This window comes from Microtus pennsylvanicus, chromosome 15 (assembly GCF_037038515.1).
Source record: "Microtus pennsylvanicus isolate mMicPen1 chromosome 15, mMicPen1.hap1, whole genome shotgun sequence".
NCBI lineage: Eukaryota > Metazoa > Chordata > Mammalia > Rodentia > Cricetidae > Microtus > Microtus pennsylvanicus.
Genome location: NC_134593.1, coordinates 22,969,562 through 22,985,532, shown reverse-complemented (window position 1 = coordinate 22,985,532; position 15,971 = coordinate 22,969,562). Strand labels below are relative to the sequence as shown.

The following is a 15,971-nucleotide window of genomic DNA, read 5'->3' as shown; positions in this document are numbered from 1 at the left end:
GCCTCAACAGAGCGGAAGCGGCCCTGGGAGAGAGCTGCGTCTCCAGTGGTTACTGCAGGAAGAAAACCGCAGCATCCTCCCTACCGGTGGGAGGAGCCTGAGTAGAGGAACCCGCAGTTCCCGTTCCGAGGTGAACCCTGTCTCCAGCTCCTCCAGGAGAGATCGCAGCTCTCCGTCCCGGAGCGCATCCCACCTCTAGCTCCCCCAGGGAAAGAGCAGCTCCTCCGTCTCGGACGGTCCTCATTTCCAGAGTTCCCAGGAGAGAAGCCCGCAGCTCCCCACCCACCTGCGGGACGAGCTGGGTCCCTGGAGGGGCCCTGGAGTCCCGGAAGCGGCTTCCCGCCTATCCCCGGGAAGAGTTATTCGGCTCCGGGCCGCGGGGGCCAGCTCGCCTCTCGCAGGCTGAACTTGTCCCTCGTCCCCGCATCCGTGTCCTCCCCACCACCGTCTCCCGTCTGGAACTGGGAAGCGCGAGCGGATTGCGCTCCCGCTGCAGCTGCTGGGACCCGGTTTCGTAGAGTACAGCTAGCTCTGCGGGACCCGCCTGGGCGCACCCCGGCCTCCTCCTCACCCTCCCCGGGCCGCACACGTGCACGTTGTCAACACTTTTCTTTTTTTTTTTTTTAACCTTTGGTGAAAAGGCAATTACAGAAAAGTTAAGCAGCGTCTCTTCCGGTCACGCCACGCGCAGCTGGGTCGCACGTTTGTTTTTGTTGATCACGTTGCCTTCCGCCTTCCCCGGGCCCTCCTGACCTTCACGTGTTCCCTCCCCCTTCAATCATTCTGAAGTTTTGAGAAACGCAGCCGCCTAAGACTCAGACTGGAGGCTGGAACCAGGTCCTGCACAGCCTGACCACCGCCCTAGAAACGAAGCCCAAGGTTCTCATTTTCTCTTCCCTTTCCTGACCACCAAAGCATGCCCGTGGGCGGGGTTGTTGTTTGTTTTGAGACCAGATCTTTGAGTAGCCTGGGTTCCCTAAGTAGACCAGGCTGGCCTCAGTTCTCTTTTGATCCTCCTGCCTCTGCCTCTGGGGCTGCTGGGATTAAAGACTTGCACTACCACATCCGGCAGGTGGTAGAAATGTAAGATTACGGTGAATTGCACAGGCGGACTTTTCCAGAACTTTCTCTGAAGGAGGCCGGGGGACTCTGAGCTGAGAGATAATTAGGATCCCAGCAAGCCGCTTCCAGCCCAGCAGTTTCCCCTGAAGGTCTGAGTAGATGAACTTTTACCACATTTCCAAGAGTGTGGGTGGGAATCCAAATGTGGATGAATTTAAATATTGCACTGAAGCCTAAGACTTAGCACAGTTGGTAGAGGGGTTGCTTAGCTTGCAAGATGCCCTGGGTTTGCACATTAACCAGGAGTGGCCAAGCAGTCCTGGAATGACAGTGCCATGGGGTGGAGTTCATCCATACACAGAGGGCTGTAGGCCAGCTTGGCATCTGGAATATAGGCAAAACTGTCTCAAGACAGGAAAGAAAAATAGCATTATTGAATGTGTTGCTTATGAATTATGAGAATTCGTGGGATGTCTCGGGTATCCCAATTTTCTGGTTAAAAAGTGTCTTACTGACGGAGGGGGGGGGGCAGAGAGATAGCTCAGCAGTTAAGAGCATTGCCTGCTCTTCCAAAGGTCCTGAGTTCAATTCTCAGCAACCACATGGTGGCTCACAACCATCTGTAATGAGGTCTAGTGCCCTCTTCTGGCTTGCAGGCATACATGTAGACAGAATATTGTATACATAATCAATAAATTTTTTTTTAAAAAAGTGTCTTAGTGGGGAGAGTGGAGGAAGGGAGTTGTATGTGGCTCACACTTGTAATTCCAGTGCTCACATTGGGGAGACTCAGACAGGAGGATTGTTCAGAGTTCAAGACCAGCCTTGGCTACAGAGTGATACTTAAAAACACCACCAAAACAAAACAACAGAAAGCCAACAACCAACCCGCCTTTAGAAACACTGAAATAATAACTGCCTGCTGTGTGCCTTTGATAATCTTCACCATAGTTTATGGCCCGGGGCTGGTGAGTGGCAGATAAGGTTAGGTGGAACCTTGGGGGGTAGGGCAGCTCCCACTCAGTAAAGTCAGGATGTAATCCACTTGGGTGGTCTCATCCTGGTGGCTCTCAGTGACGTTGAATGATTGAGAACAGGGAGGCGAGGGGTGACAGGCAGCCCTGCCTTGCGTTTACTGTAGCTTTTCAGCCATCAGACATCAGGCCTCAAGGTGGTTGGTAGCCTCCTTGCCTGGCTGGTGTCTGCTTGTCGCAGTTCTGAGTTCTGCCAGCGCTGTAGTCCTATAGAGAGAACCACTGTTATTGATCTCATAACTAGTGCATCTCTCCCTCCCCTGGGGTGGTCCTGAGAGAGCCAGAGCCAAGGATGGGCAAGTGAGCAGAGGATTGGAATGATTGCTTTGGGGGTGGGATTGGGAAAGACAGAGAAAGCATGGAGATGTCTTAGAGGTCTAATATACCTGGCAAAAAGTAACAAGGAGGTGTTGCACGCTTGTAAGGAGGTGTTGTATGCTTGTAATCCCAGCACTTGGGAGTTTGAGGCAGGAGGAGAGCTGTCAGTCTTGAGGACAGCTAGAACGACACAGTGCCAGCTCACCTATAGCTACATAGTGAGACTCTGTCTCAAGAAGCCAAACGAATAAGGAGTGGCCAACCACTGAGGTGGCTGCGCCTTTGAAGCAGACCGTGCCTGCTACATGACATCAAGCATGTGATGTTGATTATATTTGCTGCATGGATAAGGATGAGGGACTAGGAAGAGAAACCAGAGCTCCGAAGCTGGGCCTTACCCTGCCCCAACTCAGTTGTTTCTGAGATCTGACCCCTCTTACCTCAGTCAGGCTCCAGTTTTGACACATACATCCTTAAAGTGGGTGACCCAAACTGGCACCTTGGGGTACCATACTATCAGACATGCTCTAGAGGACCGAGCTAAGTCAGTATGGTCTCGTTTGCCACTTTCTACTTGCAGAGATGCCGGAAGGGCCATCTGTGAGGAAGTTTCACCGCCTTGTCTCCCCTTTTGTGGGCCAGAAGGTGGTCAAGACAGGAGGGAGCAGTAAGAAGCTGAACCCTGCCTCCTTCCAGTCTTTGTGGCTCCAGGATGCCCGGGTGAGTTTTGCTTTCCCCAGATCTCAAGTGTGCTGGCTCACCCCACCTCCCCTGCAGGCATTTGGCCAAGATGTTTTATGACATCTTTTCTTTCAGCGGTGGACAGCGGTGCTAGGACTGCATGTGTCCCTGCAGTGTGATGTTTCCTGTCACTGTGGACTGGGGCCTGTAAAGAACATACAAAAAAGGGTCTGAAGATTGCATGAGTAATCTGGAGAACTCTTCTTTCTTACCTACGTCTCTGGTGTGGTTCTGCTGGCCCCTGCAGGCCAGCTGTGAAGGAAGGAATGAGCACTGTTGAAGATCGGGATTCACACTTTCTCATCCTGAATGGGAGTCAGAGTTCCTTCAGGGGCCTCAGGGACTCCATGTGCACTGACCCCTCCCTGCCTGTCTCTCTGGCCTTTCACCTAGCCAAGTCATTCTTTGCGTGTGCTAGTTCGGTTAGTTCTTGCCCACAGTGTAGACATGTTTCCCCCTGGTTGGGCACATCCTCCTTCTTTTTCCTCAACCGTTTCCACTCCTGCCTCTTCAGTTTATCATGGCAATGTTAGCCGCTCTTCAGATTCCACTTGACCACTCTATCCTGCCTGCTTTGCGTTAGCTGAGAGATGACCCCCCTCTGTACTTCTGCTATAGCCTCAACTTCTTCCTGGTGCATCCTTATTGCCACGCCTGTCCTTTGTGGTATGTACAGAGACAGAAACAGGGCAAGGCTGTGTTCTTGTCAATCTTGTATTCTTCTTGCTTAGCTACGAGCATCTGCACGTAGGAGGTATGGGGTGAATTTTGTACAGTAGCAATTGGTCTCTGCTGCTCCTGCTTAGCTGTATGATCAGAAGCAAGTTCTCATTGTCTTTGTTCTCATTTCTTCAATTGTATATGGGGTGTAAAACCCTTTGTGGTGGTTTGATTGAGAATGGTCCCCATAGATTCAGATATGTAAATACTTGGCCATCAGAGACTAGAACTCTTGGGAAAGATGAGGACTGGAGGCCTTGTTGGAGTTGTGGGCTTTGAGATTTCAAAAGCCCATGCGAGGCCCAGTCTCTCTCTGTCTCTGTCTGTCTCTGTCTCTCTCTCTCTGTGTCTCTGTGTCTCTCTCTCTCTCTCTGTCTCTCTCTCTCTGTCTCTCTCTCTGTCTCTCTCTCTCTCTGTCTCTCTCTCTCTCTGTCTCTCTCTCTGTCTCTCTCTCTGCCTGCTGTCTCTGCATCAGGATGTAAAGCTCCCCAATACTGCACCATGCGTGTCTGCTCCCTGCCATGATGATTATGGGCTAACCCTCTAAAACTGAAGCAAGCTAGCCAGTTCAACATGTTCTTTTATAAGAGTTGCCTTGGTCAATGTGTCTCTTCACAGCAATAGAACACAGACTAAGATACACTTGTTTGTTAAAACCCTTGTAAGAATAGACTTTACACCCCACACAAAATACTAGTCCCTGCTAGACTGTGAGTTCTCTTCCATTTTATATAGGCGCACGCACATGTGCACACATGCCCCTCATAGGCTACGGGATCGTCCTTTGAGTGGAAGATGTCTCATAGCCCTTCCCCTATAGTTCATCACTGGAAACTGAAACTCTGAATTGTCCAAGTTTAAGAGTTCAGGTCTTCCAGACTTCAGGCTCTTTGTAGAGACTGTCCCAAATTTGTAGAGACTGTCCCATGTCTGGGTCCCATGGCTTTGGTCCCCCAGCACTTAAAATGAGAGCTGGCACTTACTCATCACTGAATAGATTTGGAAACAGATAAATATATGGTAGGGAATCTGGAGATGGAGTGGATCCTGTTTTATAGGAAACAGGAGACATCCATGCTGTAGAAACCCTAGGGAGACCTGAGCCTGGGACTGCCTGATGGTACTCCTAGCGATTTTTCATCCAAGGGATATAGATTTAGGTAGACTGTATTTTAATAAGAAAACTGCCCAGCAATACTAAATGGAGAGAATCATAGCTGTAATTAAGGCCTAGTAATGACTTGACATGAAACGGTCCTTCTGTCCTGAAGGAGACAGGACTCGGGATGGTCCTTGAAGATTAGAGAATATAGATATACTTCAGGGGAGAAGACTGTGTAAGTGTGCGTATGCACGTGTGTGTGTGTGTAGAATATAACGTGTGTACAAGGATGAATACATGAGTATACCTGTGCAGGTGGAGGTTATCAGTTGCTACTGGGGTTTCCCCACAGAAGTTCTCACGTTATCTTTTTTTTTTTTTTTCTTTTTCGAGACAGGGTTTCTCTGTGGTTTTGGAGCCTGTCCTGGAACTAGCTCTTGTAGACCAGGCTGGTCTCGAACTCACAGAGATCCGCCTGCCTCTACCTCCCAAGTGCTGGGATTAAAGGCATGCGCCACCACCACCCGGCTCACGTTATCTTCTTAAACAGCGTCTCTCACTGAATGTGGCGCGCGCCACTTGGCTAGACTAACTGACCAGTGAGCGCCAGGGATTCTCCTGGCTCCACCTCCCAGTGCTGGTGTTACAGGCTCAACCGGCTGTACTTAGCCACCAGCCTCAAGCTCTTCTCCCTCTGCCAAGTTCTTGAGGCCTCCCATCCTCGGGCTTGTCTAGGGTCAGAGTGGGTGGGATTCAACAGGGCAGGTCCCTGCGTCTCAGCTATACTGCATGTGTCAGCATCCTGTACCTGCTTCCCGTTTCACAGAGGAATGCCTTGTGTCACCTGCTTGATTTGAGTTTACTCACTGAGCCATCTCAGTGGCCCAGATCTTGAGCTCTCAATCCCCCTGCCTCAGCCTCTTTAGTGTTGAGATTACAGAGATTACAGAGTGAGAGCCATCACACTCATCGGATTATATAGTTCTTTGTTTTGTTTTGTTTGTGAGTTCTCCTGTGGTTGGTAACTTTTTCCAGGTCCAGTTTGCTGGGTGGGGGATCCTTCTTGGTTTTACGACATTGTTTCTTTAGCTGTGGTCCAGCCGAGTGTGTACATGCCGGTTCACTCTAGCCTAGAAAAATGTGTCATGGAGTCAGGAGCAGCTAAATGAATGAGCACTTGGATAATCTTCAGTGAGGTCCTGAAGTCTTTGGGAACATCTGTCCTTGGATGTTCTGGGTGGCCGTGCTGTCTGACATCGACCTATCCCGTCACTAATCCAGCTCCTCCAGTTACCTTCAGGCATTTGGAAAGCCATTCACCTCTTTTGACACCACTGGGGTAGAAGAGCAAAGGACAAAGAAATCCTCTGTGCTGGGGCAAGCTTTGGGTGAGGAGAAGAATCCAGACTGTTGGCAGCTATCTGTCTGAAGCTTTGGCGCCTGTGTAGGGCTCTAAGGACCAATACATGTTCATTTTTTTATTGTCGTTGTTTTGTTTTGCTAGGTGCATGGAAAACAATTATTCCTTCGGTTTGATCCAGAGGAGGAGATGGAGCTACTCGGCAGCAGCCCACAGCCTGTACAAGGAGTGTGGCAGAAAGAGGCCCAGGACCCAGAGCTGGCCCTGGGGCCCCATGCTCAGGAAACTTCTGCAGGCCCCTCTGGATCTGGGGAACCTGTGCCTAGTGGATCTGATGACCCCTGTGGTCCTGGGGGGCACAACCTGTTAGCAGTTGCCCAGAGGTGGCTGGAGGTCAGATTTGGTTTGTTTGGCAGCATCTGGGTGAACAACTTCTCCAGAGCAAAGAAAGCTAACAAAAGAGGTGACTGGAGAGACCCTGTGCCCAGGTAATGATGTGACATTGACAGGGGTCCTAATAGGGTCTGCAGTGTTCATACGGTCCCCTCTGTGGCAGGGCAGTGGCTAAACGGTTGCACTTGGTGATGACCAGACCTTGCTATCCAGGAAGCAGAGTGTGTAGGTGGAGTTTTTCTGTCCCACCCGCCCACTCCCACATAACCTCTCAGCCTTATTATTAATTATGATTACTTGACCAATAGCTCAGGCTCGTTACTAACTAGCTCTTACAACTCAAATTAACCTATTTCTATTCATCTTTGTGCTACCCCAAGGCTCATGGTATTTACCTCTCTGGCATGTCCTGCTTACTCTCTGTCTGACTGGCGACTCCTCTGCCTCTGCCTTTCTTCATCCCAACATCCTTTGTTTGGTTGTCCTGCCTATGCTTCCTGACTGGCTGCGGCCAGTCAGCTTTTTACTAAACCCATTCAAGTGACAATTTTTTACAGTATATGAAAAAGGATTATTCCATAGCAAGAAAGAGGTCTATATTCACCCTTAAGAACTGGACTGTGGTCTGCCCTCCAAAAGATTCTAACGACCTGGGTCACTGAAAGAATAGAGTAGGTTTCCAGTCAACATGACACTTGAGGATGAACTGACTCAGAAGAAAAGTGTGTCTAGACTCTTACTCGGTTTGTGAGCACTGAGAACTGTGTTTGTGTATAAAGCTTATGTGTAGGATTATTTCCTTAGAGTCAGTTCCCAGTTGCTTCCGGAAGGGAATGAACATTCTCATGGCTGGATTTGTTCAATCCTTACTGGCATTGGGCTATTTGTATACATGCTAGCAATAAAAAGTATCTCTTTCATTATTATTGCATGAGTATGCGTGTACACCCCAGTGTGAAGGTCAGAAGACAGCTTCTGGGAGCTGATTCTCTCCTTTCACTGTGGGTCCTGGAAATCAAACTCAGGTTAGGATTTCATAGCAAGCCTGCTACATCAACTCAGCATCCTCCTGCTGAAATTCTTTAAACTCTGAGATACTAAGTCTGGTAGCCTGTGTTGTCAGGATTATTTCCAGGCCAGTGTGCATCCTTTGAGTGCGTTTTATAAAGCATTTTGGTATTCAGGGTTTTTAAGTTTTTATGGTCAATGGTCATGTGTAACTTTGCCTTTTAGCAAAAGATTCCACTTCCAGTGAGTCACACAGGTACTCTAGTTTATGTTTGATGGGTTGTTTTGTGACAGTGTGCATTGTTGCTAAGCAAGTCCTCTGAGCCTTACCTCCAATCCTCGAAAGAGTATTTTTTTATTACACTTATTCATTGTGTGTGTGTGTGTGTGTGTGTGTGTGTGTGTGTGTGTGTGTAAGCGTATATATACATAAGCCATATTGTGTTGAGATCAGAGAACAACTTGTAGCAGCTGGTTCTGTGGGTGGGTTCTGGAGCATGTGGTCCTGGAAATCAAGCTCAAGTCATCAGGGCTGATGGCAAGCACCTTTACTCTCTGAGCCAACTTATTGGCTCTGACCATTGAAAACAAGAAAGGAAGAAATATTGCTGTGTTATTTATAACAAGAGTCTTCCTATATTGCCTAGGCTAGCCTCGAATTCATAATCCTCCTGTCTCAGCCGCTCTGAGTGCTGGGATTACAGGCATTACCACAGTGTTCACCTCCTACCTTTTTGAAGTTTCCTCTGCTCTTCCCAAGAACACTAAGTCAGACATGGACCCAGGTTCTCCTACTTCCGCTGTGGAGACAGATCTGTTGGGTTAGCTGTCCCTACAAAGTATCCCATTATTTCCTTACCAAAGTGTGTGAGGAGTCTTTTTTTTTTTTTTTTTTTTTTTTTTTTTTTTGGTTTTTCGAGACAGGGTTTCTCTGTGGTTTTGGAGCCTGTCCTGGAACTAGCTCTGTAGACCAGGCTGGTCTCGAACTCACAGAGATCCGCCTGCCTCTGTCTCCCAAGTGCTGGGATTAAAGGCGTGCACCACCACCGCCCGGCTCGTGAGGTGTCTTTTCTGTCCTTACATTCAAAAGGCTCAGGGTGTGTTGGAGACACATACACATATCTAGGCTAATCCAGCCTGAAACTGGAAGTGGTGCCCTCTTTGCCACCATTTCTTCATCTGCTCCCTAATTCACCTGCCCACCTCTGGTTAGTTTTCCACTAACCTGGACTCAGACTTACAGCTTTTCATGTTTCTGTCTGTCAAACACGTATTGCTATAACGTAATTAGAAAACAACATATATGCATGTTTTACTTCATTCCATTTGGCCCTGAGATGTTTATGATTCTGACCATGGAGCCTTAACTTCCCAGTTTGATCCAGACTAGTCTAGAAACTTAATGTACGGTTTACCTGACTGCTGTCGAGTAGAAATTGTGTGTATGTGTGATCTGTCCCATGGTAACTGTGTAAATGTGACCTACATAGTGGTCATTGTATGTAGATGTGACGTAATTACATGGGGTAACTATATGATGATGTACATTGATTGCTGTATGTGTGAGATGATTATAACTACACATACATGTGAACTGACTCTATAGGGGTCTGTTTATATATCATGAACTGACTATACATTGGTGGTTGTAATGTATGATCTCATTGTATGTAAGAACACTGTATGTACGATCCCTTCTGTCTTCTCAGGCTGGTACTCCATTTTGATGGTGGTGGCTTCCTGGCATTTTATAGTTGCCAGATGTCGTGGAGTCCTCCCCCAGAGGTTGAGCCCACCTGCGACATCTTGTCTGATAAGTTCCATCGAGGACAAGCCTTGGAAGCTCTGAGCCAGGCTCAGCCTGTGTGCTATACACTATTGGACCAGAGATACTTTTCAGGACTAGGTATGACTCGTGCAATGGGAGGGAACCCCACAGAGTTGATGAATGGGAAAGTCATGCATGTGTAGGGCAGTCAAGACTTGAGGACTCCTATCCCAGTTGTGCCGACACTCCTGGTTTTGAGGTTGGCTCATCATCCCTAGATTTTAGACTCAGAGGTCGGATTAGGTGGCCCTCACTTCTCTGTCTGGCCCAGTGGTGTAGGAGGGTCATCTGTCTATGTGTTACTTCCATTGGTTAATAAAGAAACTGCCTTGGCCTTTTGATAGGCCAGCCCTTAGGTGGGTGGAGTAGACAGAACACAATTCTGGGAGGAAGAAAGCAGAGTCAGGCAGATGCCATGAATCTCCGGCCCGAGATGGAGATGGACATAGGTTAGGATCTTTCCCAGTAAGCCACAGCCTCTGTGGTACTACACAGATTTAATGGAAATGGGTTAATCAAGATGTGAGAGTTAGCCAATAAGAGGCTAGAAATAATGGGCCAGGCAGTGTTTAAATGAATACAGTTTCCATGTAATTATTTCTGGGATTAGCCAGGCGGCCGGGAACTGGGCGGGACACAACCACTCGCTGCTCATCTTTGCAACAGCCCAGCACCCACATGATAGTGTTTACTGCTCTAGAGGCAGTGGGAGGGACCTGGGTAAATGGAACCGGTGAATGAGACAGACTGAAGTTTCATGCAGTAGTCAGATTTATTCAGAGCATCAGACAGCTTGACTCCGAGGGCTAAGAGGGGTCACCCGAGTGACGTTCTCATGAGTTCAAGCTGTATACAATCACGAGGACAAGCCATAGAGCATAAAAACATGGTTTTATACAGAGGCCTAAACAAATCATAATAGCAATTGTAATGAACAATGAAGTAAACACACGCCTATCCCCTATACCTGTGGGGCGCATGAACACACATTCCAAGAACTCTGTTTTGAAGAAACTGAGGCCACAAGACTCTTGTATTTTGTGTGTGTGTGTGTGTGTGTGTGTGTGTGTGTGTGTGTGTGTGTTGAGTTTTCTCACAGGACTCAGAATTCTCACATGACTCTGTTCTTGAACTGTGTTCTGACATGACAGGACTGTCGGTTGTGAGCCTCCTGATGGCTTATTAGTATCACCTAACACAGTGATAATGTCTTAGACCTGGCTTCCTCCGGAGTATATAGAAGATTCAGGGTCATGACATGCTGTGAATGGTTGTCCTTAAGGCCATCAGAAGAGAGGAAGGTGTGTTCCTACACTTCTTGGGTGATGGAGCTTCCTGCTCTCAAACCAGAGGCAAACATCAGGTCAGCTCCCAGCTCTTACAAGGCACGAGAAAGAAGCAGGTCTCTGCTTTGGAGAACTGAGTGGTGACACTGAGCATTTCCAGTCGAGACAAGGAGGGTGCTGTGCTTAGGTCCAGGGAGGGCAGCCTTCTTACTGCCCTCAGGAGAGCAAGCAGTAAATAAGTGCTGCACAGCTGGCCGCTCCAGCAGTTGCTGTTAGCAGAACTGCGCCCTTTTACAAAGTGTGACTTTGCCTGCCATGGGTGCGGCTCACTATGGGAAGGTGGGAAAGCCTTGTGCTTTCATGGGAGAACCAGTTTCTATGCCAGAGGAGCAACGAGGCTTCTAGAAGCAGCTTTCGGAGGTAAATGGAGAGCTGACTGCACAACGATACCGGTGACAGCCAGCGCGACTCACGTGACTCCAGCGACCCAGGCACACGGTCCTGGCCTCATGCTACTCCGTGAGATAATCATTTGTTGGCTTTCTCCTTTATCCAGATGAGGAAATTAAAGCAAAGGGCACCTTTCTGGTGAGAGGCAGCGCAGCTGAGCTGAGTCCAGGGAGCCGGCCACTCAAGTTCCCAGAGAACCTGTAACTGGAAGTGCAATTGTGAAACTGTTGGGGGAGTGGGGAGGAACCACAACTGTTTCCTCCGTTGCCACCATGTGTCCTCGGGCTCACTCTCCTCTCCTTAGCAAGGTCATTGCTCCATGGCCCAGCAAGCTGGTCTCCACTCGTCGTAACTTAGTTTGCGAGCTAGTGTGGTAGCACGCATCTTTAACTCAACACTTGGAAGATGGAGGAGGCAGGGGGATCAGGAGTTTAGCCTAGGCTCCATAGTGAGTTTGAGGTTCTGTAGACAAGAGTGTTTCCTAACCCCATGCCTCTCTTTTGTTTCCAGGGAACATTATAAAGAACGAAGCCTTGTTCAGAGCAGGGATCCATCCTCTCTCTCTCGGTTCGCTCCTGAGTTCTTCCTCTCTAGAGGCCCTCGTGAATCATGTGGTGGAGTTCAGTTCAGATTGGCTTCGGGACAAACTCCAAGGCAAGGAACAGCACACACAGATCTACAAGAAGGAGCAGTGTCCTTCTGGTCACCAGGTTATGAAGGAGAGCTTTGGGCCCCCTGGTAGACTCCAGAGGCTTACCTGGTGGTGCCCTCAGTGCCAGCCCCGGCTGCCATCTGAGGAGCCGTAGAATCTGCTGTCCTCGTAAAAACACTTGGCCATCTTCATGGAACTTGTAGCCTTGAAGATCTAGATACCATGTGTCCTGAAAGGTGTAGGCAGGACTCGTATGACAGGTTGGGGATGGGGTCTGGAGGGTCAGTATCGTTGACACTCATCTCATTGGATTATGCATCAGCCACAACTTTCAGGGGGATAGATGTTTTTCTTTTCTGGTTAATTCTATATAATCCCACCATGCTGTCAAAATCCTGACAGAGGGTTGGAGAAAAATGCCTGGAGCAGCAGTGATCTGAAAAAGAATGACTGGGGAACAGCTGGGGGACTGGGGACAGCTGGGGAATGGGAACAACTGGAGGACTGGAAACAGCTGGGGGTGGGAACAACTGGGGACTGGGAACAAATGGAGGACTGGGAACAACTGGGGGAGGTGCAGCTGGGGATGGGGTGCAACTAGGGACTGAAAACAGCTGGTGATGGGGAACAGCTGGGGGACTGGGAACAGCTGGGAGTAGAAATGCCTAGGGATGATAGGGGCAGTTGGGGAGAAATGGGAACAGCTGAAGATGGGAACATCTGGAGGGTGGAAAGAGCTGGAGGATGGGGGCAGCTGGGGACTGGGAACAACTGGGAGACTGAGAACAGCTGGGGGACTGGGAACAGTTGGGGGACTGGGAACAGCTGGGAGACTGAGAACAGCTGAGGACTGGGAACAGCTGAGGGTGGAGTAGCACTGGTGGGGACTGCTAGGCGATACTATGCTCCCAGGCCGCCTGCTAATGTTATGTTGTGCTTTAGGAACTGGTTGATTTTGAGTCCCTCCATTTTCTTTCTTCTTTCTCCTGGAGGGGTCAGGGATGAGGGCACAGCTGCGGGCAGGTACTGCTGGTCAGCCCGCCTGGTGCCTTCCCAGTGACTGGAGACCCAGGGTGGATAGGGAGGTGTGCCCAGGGACTGTGAGAAAAGCTACTGGTTTAAGATGGGCATTTGTGACAATTCAAGTGCCCAGGGGTATAGAGAAACAACCCATCAGGTTGTCAGCAGCAAATTCGTGGAACTGGGGTAGCAATTGAAAATAAAACGGTGTGATGTTTTCTATGTTGTCTTCATTAGGCAGAAATGGTTTTTGTTGTTGGTTTTGTTTTTTGTTTTGCTTTGTTTTGTGGTGCTGAGATGAAACCTGGGGCTTCACTTGTGTCAAGCTATGGCTGTACCACTGAGCTATGTCCAGTTCTTACCCTTCGTGAAGGGGGCCGCCCAGGCATGCAGGGTTGGCTTGATGAATCCCCTTAAGAGTAGGATGGGAGGGAATTTCATTATCTGCCCTTTGCCTTGTAGAACTAGATGGGCCTTGGCTTCTGTTGACCTCTGGAGGGCATGTGTGCATGCTTGTGCATGCGCGCGCGTGCGTGCGTGTGTGTGTGTGTGTGTGTGTGTGTGTGTGTGTGTGTAGTATGTGGACATGAATGCAGTGTCCTGGGAAGCCAGAAGGCAGTGTTGGAATCTCCTGGAGCTGGATTCGCAGGCACCTGTGACCTGCTCTGTGTTGGTGCTGGGAATCGTACTTGAGTCCTTTGGAAGAACAAATGCTCCTAGTCACAAAGCTGCATCTCCAGCGCCCAGCACACCCTGTATGCTTACCCACACCAGGCACCTGCCACGTAAGCCTTGTTCAGATCCTTCAGGATGAGCCATGGAGATGGACACTTCGTCATTTAAAAATGCGTTATTTTCTAGTTTTAAAGATTTTATGTTTAATGCGTGTCTTGTGTGCACAATGCTGCAGGTACCCGAGGAGGTCAGATCCCCTGAAGCTAGAGTTACAGGGGTTATGAGTCACCTGAGTGGGTGCTGGGAACTAAACTTGGGTCCTCTAGAACAGTGTATACTCTTGATCAGTGAGCCATTTCCTCAGTCCTGAGCACTTACTCTTTACTGCCCTTACAAAGTCTGGGGAGGTGATGGAACTTAAGACCACACAGTGAAGCTGAGGTGGTGCTGTAATCCCAGCTACTCAGGAGGCTGAGGCAGTAGCACCCAGTGTGTAGGCCAACCTGGTTTTGCAGAGACTCTGCCTCAGAGAGAAAACAAACGATAAACAAGATCCAAAGCCACTGTCACACGCCTTAGCAAAATACCTAAGCTCTGCCATCTGTGCCAGAGATGTCCTAGCTGTGTCCCCAGGATGACTGAGTGGGAGACAGTCACAAGGGTGGTAACAGAGGCCTCTGACATCAAGCTTTGGGGGACGTGGAGCACTGGTCATGTGCAGATCAGTGACAGTAACCTTCAGGATTGCACCCCAGCAAAGAAACCCAACAGGCACTGGAGCAGGATGCCTGGTGTTGTGCCACCAAGAGCTTCTGCAAAGCTCATCCCACACCTTCCTGTGGAGCATCTCATCATAGCCCAGCAATGCACACGTTCACGACTGTGTGCATCATCAAGCATGCCTTTGACATCCTCCGCCTGCTCACTGATGGGCACTCTCTGCGGGGCTTGGTTGTCATTATCAACAGTGGCCTCCCAGAGGACTTAGCATGCACTGGGAGAGTGCCACAGTAGGGTGGCAAGCTGTGGGTGTGGCCCCACTACATCCTCGGATTGCTGCTGGATGTGGGCGCCTGTGAGGCTGCCTCCTAGAACAGTAAGGCCACAGGCAGGTAAGCTCCTAAGTGTTATCAAGGGCTCTTCCAATTCTTGGATGACCTGAAGTGTAGGACCAAGTCTAACTGACTTCCCAGCTGTTTCTAATAAACTGATGTTTTAAATGGAAATTTAAAAAGTAAAATCAAAGGCTGAGTGGGTAATTTCTCACTTCTCATGAATCTACAAGACGAAAGTCTTAAGATCAAGGCAGATTCGGTTATCTGATGAGATTCGCTCTTCTGGTTTACAGATGGCACGTTCTAGAACACTGTGACCTCACTGTGTGTTGGGGGGCTCTTCTGATATTTTTTTCCTTGCAGAAAAGACACCAATACCATGGGAATCATCTTAAAATCTACCATATGACCTTGCTTCTATACTATTCCTCCCAAACTTCCATCTCTAAAGGTTCCCCCTTTTAGACTAAGGCTTCAACATGGGAGTTTTGGAGGGACATGAGCATTCAGAACCAAATAGGTACACACTTTAGAGTGTTTTTTATTAACATGTTCACCATACATAATAATGGGCTTCATTATGACATTTTAATACATGTATATAAAGTATTTTGATCATAATCCCCCCATACCATTTTCTCTTGTCCTCTCCCGTGATCTTCTTCGTTGAAATTGTCACTTTTCTTCTTGATCACTCAATAGGTTTATTTAGGGATACTAACAGAAGCATGGGTAACTTTCTCGTGGTCATACCACTAAAGAAAATCTGCCCCTCATTAGGTCACACAAAGGCACCACCAGACCTACTGACCTGAATTCTATTCCCAGGACTCATATGGAGGAAAAAAGAACTGACCTCCATACCTGAGAATGTGTATGATGACACACTCACATCAAAATATAATAAAAGATGTAAGTATAAATGGGTCTATTTGAAAGAATAAGAGAGGGGCTGGAGAGATGGCTCAGAGGTTGGGAGTACTCACTGATCTTCCAGAGGACCCAGGTTCAAATACCAGCATCCACATGGCAGCTCACACCTGTCTGTAACTCCAGGGTCTAACACCCTCACACAAAATATACATGCAGGCAAAACACTGATACAAATAATAAATCATAAAAAAGAGAATAAAAGGATTGACAAGTGTGGGAGTTGTATGAGGGTTAAAGGGGAATATGATCAAAATACATTATATACATGTGTTCATATATACATTATATACATGAGTTCATCATAAAATTCGTGTGTCATTTAGGTTAATAACTT

General features: G+C 48.5%; 1 protein-coding gene across 1 annotated transcript; it reads left to right on the top strand.

Moving 5' to 3' along the window:
- Positions 1–113: 113 nt before the first annotated feature.
- Neil2 (nei like DNA glycosylase 2) lies at positions 114–13,195 on the top strand. Its single transcript, XM_075949107.1, has 5 exons — positions 114–879; positions 2,995–3,134; positions 6,482–6,825; positions 9,448–9,644; positions 11,813–13,195. Exons 2-5 carry the CDS (start codon positions 2,997–2,999, stop codon positions 12,106–12,108), a joined length of 975 nt encoding a protein of 324 aa, XP_075805222.1. The 5' UTR covers positions 114–879; positions 2,995–2,996; the 3' UTR covers positions 12,109–13,195.
- Positions 13,196–15,971: the final 2,776 nt, after the last annotated feature.

What these genes read in the sequence shown, in the direction of transcription:
- Neil2 (XM_075949107.1), top strand. Translation starts at nt 2,997, where the DNA reads ATGCCGGAAGGGCCATCTGTGAGGAAGTTTCACCGCCTTGTCTCCCCT. An exon ending in TGTGGCTCCAGGATGCCCGG is followed by an intron (nt 3,135 to 6,481) that starts GTGAGTTTTGCT and finishes TTGTTTTGCTAG; the next exon opens with GTGCATGGAAAACAATTATT. An exon ending in GAGATACTTTTCAGGACTAG is followed by an intron (nt 9,645 to 11,812) that starts GTATGACTCGTG and finishes TTTTGTTTCCAG; the next exon opens with GGAACATTATAAAGAACGAA.